General features: G+C 38.8%; 1 protein-coding gene across 1 annotated transcript in view; it reads left to right on the top strand.

Annotated features, from left to right (window-relative positions):
* The window catches only part of LOC106000624 (vomeronasal type-2 receptor 116-like), a 25,095-nt gene extending 21,697 nt beyond the window's left edge, over positions 1 to 3,398 (top strand). The window contains exons 5-7 of the mRNA XM_013035905.1: positions 233 to 356; positions 1,654 to 1,656; positions 2,479 to 3,398. Of these exons, the coding sequence (XP_012891359.1) occupies positions 233 to 356; positions 1,654 to 1,656; positions 2,479 to 3,398 (1,047 nt within the window). The remainder of the gene's footprint in view (positions 1 to 232; positions 357 to 1,653; positions 1,657 to 2,478) is intronic.
* The last annotated feature ends 2,205 nt before the right edge of the window (positions 3,399 to 5,603 follow it).

Raw genomic sequence — 5,603 nt, forward strand, 5'->3', positions numbered from 1 at the left:
TAGAAATAACATCCACCTCTTAAATGCTCCATGACTTCCTGATGGCTTGAGAGGCTGTGTGTAAAGGACCCACATGTTCTCCTGGTCCTGTTAGATGAAATTGTAAGAAGGCTCAATCAATTCATTGGCTATATGTATATAAAGATTATGTGCTTTGAAAATCTTTTCCAGAGTGTCTTGGATGTCAGGTAAAAAGATGAAATGTCCCTAACCTTCATCTGAATGTTCTCAGGCTCCACAGTCTGTCTGCACTGAGAGCTGTGGTCCTGGATTCAGGAAGACCTCTCTGGAGGGAAATGCTACCTGTTGCTTTGACTGCATTCCTTGCTCAGAGAATGAGATTTCTAATGTGACAGGTGGGTCTGTGAGTTATAGAGAAATTCCTCATCTCTGCTTCCTACCCTTCAGTCCATGCAAGCCAGTGGAGTGATCTACAGTAGCATGGCAGGAACACATATTCCCCTTCATGCAGAATTCCATGATTACTGTTAACCATATTTCTCCTTAGAAGAAACAAGCCAGTGCCCCTCCATTTTATATGCATACATATATATTTTTTTCTTGTCTATTACAGGATTCATCTTGAGAATAGCCCTGTTCCTCTCTCCTCAGTCACATTTTTTATATTTAAAGAAAATATTCACCAATGGTTTCCCTTATTTGGAAGAACTAGTACATGTCTAGGAAAAGCAGAAAAGGGAAAAAGCTATGTACATATGACCATATAAAATGTTAAGTGAAATAAACCCAAAGATAGGGACACAAGTGTTTTTTTCTTTCTTTTTAAAATGTATTTATAATGTACTATGTGTTTTTTTGGTTTCTGTGGTTTGTTCCTTTCCCCCCACACAGTATAACCCATGTTTTCACAGTATTGGATTCTGGTCCCCTGCATCTTGTATACACAGTTTTCTAGTTTGGGGAGGGGAAGGAAAAAACAAACTGCTTAAATAGGGATACAGGTTGACCCATAGTAACAATGAGATATACAAGACACTATGTTGAAAATGAACTTTACAACTTTGACTGGGGTTGGGGGTGGGGGTTAGGGAGAACTTGGGATGGTGGGGAAAGAAGGGATGGTAGGAGAAAAACAAAGGAGGAGGCAACAATGTTGATAGGATATGTACTCATTACCTTACTCATTACCTTACTGTAACTCCTCTGTACAGTATTTTTACAATGAAAAACATATAAAAAGCAAAGGAGTGGGTAATAATGCTTCATAAGAAATATACTCATTAACTTACTCATGTAAATGTAACCCATCTGTACAGTATCTTCACAATAAATAAATTAATATATATATTTAGTAAAAAAGGAGAAATGGAGAAAATAAAAGTAAAAGACTGTAAAAAGAAAACAAAAAAAGGAAAAATAGAAAATATCAAGGACCAGTTGTTGATCTTTGAAATGATGTGAAAATCATCATGGAATTTTAGATCTAACACAGTCTTTCATTTTTGAGTGCCCAGTGCTGCTCTTTTCTAATTAAAATTGATTTTCTATTTAGCAAACACTAATAATACAAGGGACTTTGTTATGATAACTCCATGTCTTACACTGGCACTAGATTGACTAACAATTCTTCAACTATAAAAGATTCAGAAGTAGTTTACCATGTCCATTTCATTTCTCTTCTCCATCATCCAGCTGGTCTTTTCCAGACCCTATCATATCAGTAGAGGAAAATTGTTCTTGACACAGATAAATGCTCAGGAAGTTTGTGCTTGGTATAAGAAGTAGATTGAGGTGTGGATTAGACCCTCTTGGTAAACCTGAAATGATTAGGGTAATTCTCTATTCTCCATTATTTCTTGAATGAGTAGCAGAGAGCCAGAGTGATATAACCTGTCAAGAATGCAGCACATAAGGTTAGGTAATTATATATTACCCCTTAATCCAAGCAACTCAGGAAGTTGAGATTTTACAATGGAGTTTAGATGCAATGATGGGCAGGAAACTAATAAAGATGTTTTTCCACAATTAAGCACCCAAAAAAGTGTAATTGAAGCTGTGGCTCAAGTGGTAGAGTGGTGGTTTTGGCATGAATACTCTGAAAAAATTCCCAGGGCCAGAGTTAAAGCACTGGAGGAAAGCCAGAAAGGAAGGAAGGAAGGAAAGAAGGAAGAAAAACAGAAGCAAAGAAAGAAGGAAGTTAGAAAGAAAGGAGGGATGGAAGGAGGAAGGAAAGGCAAGAGGGAGAGAAAAAGTATATAAGGCAAGAAGGAAGGAAGGAACAGAGGAAGGAAGGAAGGAGATAAACAGAAAAAAGGGAAATGGAGGAAGGAAAGAACAAGAAATGTTAGAAACAGAATTCACCTGAAAGTATTTTGATATAGAGAGTTACTCTACTTTGTATTGAACTAAATACAGGTCACCTGGTGAATCAGGGAAAATGAGCTATTTAAATGAAGGGGGATGAGAGGAAAGAGAATTATGGAACCCAGATTAACAGCGATTCTTACTCCTCACCAGACATGGAGCAGTGTGTGAGGTGTCCAGATCATCAGTTGGCCAACACTGAGAGAAACACCTGCCTCTTGAAAACTGAGAGTTTCCTGGCTTATGAAGACCCCCTGGGCATGTCTCTGGCCTGCACTTCTCTCTGCTGCTCTGTACTCACAGCTGCTGTTCTTGGGGTGTTTATCAAGCACCAAGACACCCCCATTGTCAAGGCCAATAACCGGGCCCTCAGCTACATCCTGCTCATCTCCCTCATCTGCTGCTTCCTCTGTTCCTTGCTCTTCCTTGGCCGTCCCCACACAGCCTCCTGCATCCTCCAGCATACCACATTCGCAGTAGTCTTTACTGTGGCTGTCTCCACAGTCCTGGCCAAGACCATCACTGTGGTTCTTGCCTTCACGCTCACTGCTCCAGGGAGAAGCATGAGGCAGTGGCTGCGATCCCGGGCTCCTAACCTCATCATTCCCATCTGCACCCTCATCCAGGTGACCCTCTGTGGCCTCTGGCTGGGAATCTCTCCTCCCTTTGTGGACACAGATGTACATTCTGAACATGGCCATGTTATCATCCTGTGCAACATGGGCTCCCTCACTGCCTTCTACTGTGTCCTGGGATACCTGGGCTTCCTAGCCCTGGCCAGCTTCACAATGGCTTTTCTGGCCAGGAACCTGCCTGACACCTTCAATGAGGCCAAATTCCTGACCTTCAGCATGCTGGTGTTCTGCAGTGTGTGGCTCACCTTCCTGCCTGTCTACCACAGCACCAAGGGGAAGGTCATAGTGGCCATGGAGGTCTTCTCCATCTTGGCCTCCAGTGGAGGTCTCCTGGGCTGCATCTTTGCCCCCAAGTGCTACATCATCTTGATAAGACCTGAGAGAAATTCTCTGTCCAGGTTCAGGGAGAGCTCACAGTCTGGAAGAAACAGACATTAAGATGAACATAAGTGTTGCCTACAATGTTTAGAAGCTCTGAGAACAATCTGTACCAATTTGATAGTCACATCTTAGTTTAATTTGAGGAATTCTTTGAACAAAGTAGTTACTCTCATTCATTCCTCTGGTTATGTTGGAGTCATATCAAATTCCTAACAAGACTTCCTAAATTTTCATTCTAATATGTATATTTTATGCTTCCTTCAGTGTAATATGTCCTTTATGCTATCATACTTCTGAATGAGTACACTATCTACTGTGCTTCTTCCTTTCTCTTTCGTGTCTCAATTATTCTTCCTACCTATGCTATATTGCTGCTTGCATATCATTATATTCTTAAGGATACTAGTATCTGAACGTTATGCTGTGAAATGTTCCCATGCTTTCATTATGGTACCTCGAGTCTATTCTCTGGCATCACTGTCTATTTCTCCTCACATATTTTCTATTTTGCTATATTACTGTATGCATTTCTTCAGAAAATCTCTCCTTCTCTCTCTTCCTTCATTAAGAATTTTAGAGCAAGATGTTAATATGTTTCAGTTTCCCAGAGGAGTCTTTAAATATATTTTTTAGGGAAGAAATGTGCATGCATCAACATAACTAGAGCTGTCCAAATGAGCAGCTAGAGCAACAGTTTGCTTATTGATCATTATTTCTTATTGAAAACCAAAAGTACAGAGTGCCAAGAAGCGCCTTGTCATCCCAGTCTCTAAGAATCCTCAATGTTAATGGTTGAGAAACAGAATCATTTATAAGAAGAGAAAAAGCTCCTCAAAGAGAGGACAAAACATTAGATAGGCTCAGACTCTGTATCTCTCAATGTTCTTTAAAATTCTACAAGAACTGGCATGATTCAGAAGAGCCTCTTAAATAATCAGAAGTGTTGAGGAGCTTGAAGTGGGAATATTATCAAGTCAACACTGCATTATACAGTCAGGACTCCAAAGGACAAGCAAGCTCATTTCGCTGAGTCCAGAGATCTTGATGTCATTCAATGCTGTAACTGTGGGTTAATGGAGTGATGTCACTGACTCATGCATCACAGAGACACACACAACACTGTCTGTAATTCTGCTGGGCCATTGCTGGAAAACATAAAAGCATCTGCCCAGAGACAGAAATGTGTGGAAGCCAAACCGATCATTCTTTTTACAGTGACTCAAAGAAAAGAGTGCTCAATGTTCTGTAAGCATTTGCTTTTGTATTGAATGTCATTTCTGGATTAGTGTGTATACAACAAAAGGGTACTGATGAATTTTACTACCATAAAGCTTCAATGAGAACCAAAATAGCCTAACTAAACAAAAGAAATGAGTGTTAGACTACCATGTCAAATGTCTGCATCAAGCATTATGAAGACTTATTTGTTGTCCACTAGAGAAGTAGGAACAAGGAAACTTCAGATCCAATAACTTTTGGCCCTTTATGAAGTGTAAACTTACCACTTTGTGCTAATAATAAAAAGATAGTTGCCCTTATACATTCAACATACACTGATAGTAAAGGAAGTAAGTATTGAGTAATTACTAAGGAAAGAGGCTAAGGTACAAGGGACCTGTTCCCGGGCTCTCAGTGAAATAAAATGGATGTTTACCTTGTCAAAGAGGACAACTTACCAGAAGTATTCTGATCTCATGTCTTTTGTCCATAAGCAGAGAGCCCAATGCAAACACACCTGTAACAGTTTATGTCTAAACACTTACAAGTGATGTGATGATCTGATTAGTATTGCTAAAACTGGCCCTTGGACATAAATAGTGGGTTAAAAAATGTTTTTGTATAATGTGACTTGCTTTCAATGACATTTTACAATTAGGATATGGTTTTAAAATCATAAAGGTGTTAAGTTTTGCTTCTTGGTACAGTGATGGTGAATGTAATTCTTATATTAAGAAAAAATTGTCATTTGAGTTTAAAAGTTTTAATTTATATCTGTTTTAAAACAAGCAGCCAAGAGACAATGAGTGACACTTGCCCTCAAAATTTTAAGGGATTTTAAAAAATGTAACTAAAAACTAAACTAAAAAAATAATAAAAGAGATTAATAGGAGGCTTAAAAATTAGGAATGGATTTTTGGATATAAAGTTTAAAAGTAAAATTGTTCTTAACATTTGCCTCAAAGTGAAGAAATTAGGATCACCAAAATAATTGCTTAATTGCTATTCCAGTTTGCTCTTATAGGTTTTTTAAGTTTCCAGCAA

This window comes from Dipodomys ordii, unplaced genomic scaffold (assembly GCF_000151885.1).
Source record: "Dipodomys ordii isolate 6190 unplaced genomic scaffold, Dord_2.0 Scaffold230, whole genome shotgun sequence".
NCBI classification, from domain to species: domain Eukaryota; kingdom Metazoa; phylum Chordata; class Mammalia; order Rodentia; family Heteromyidae; genus Dipodomys; species Dipodomys ordii.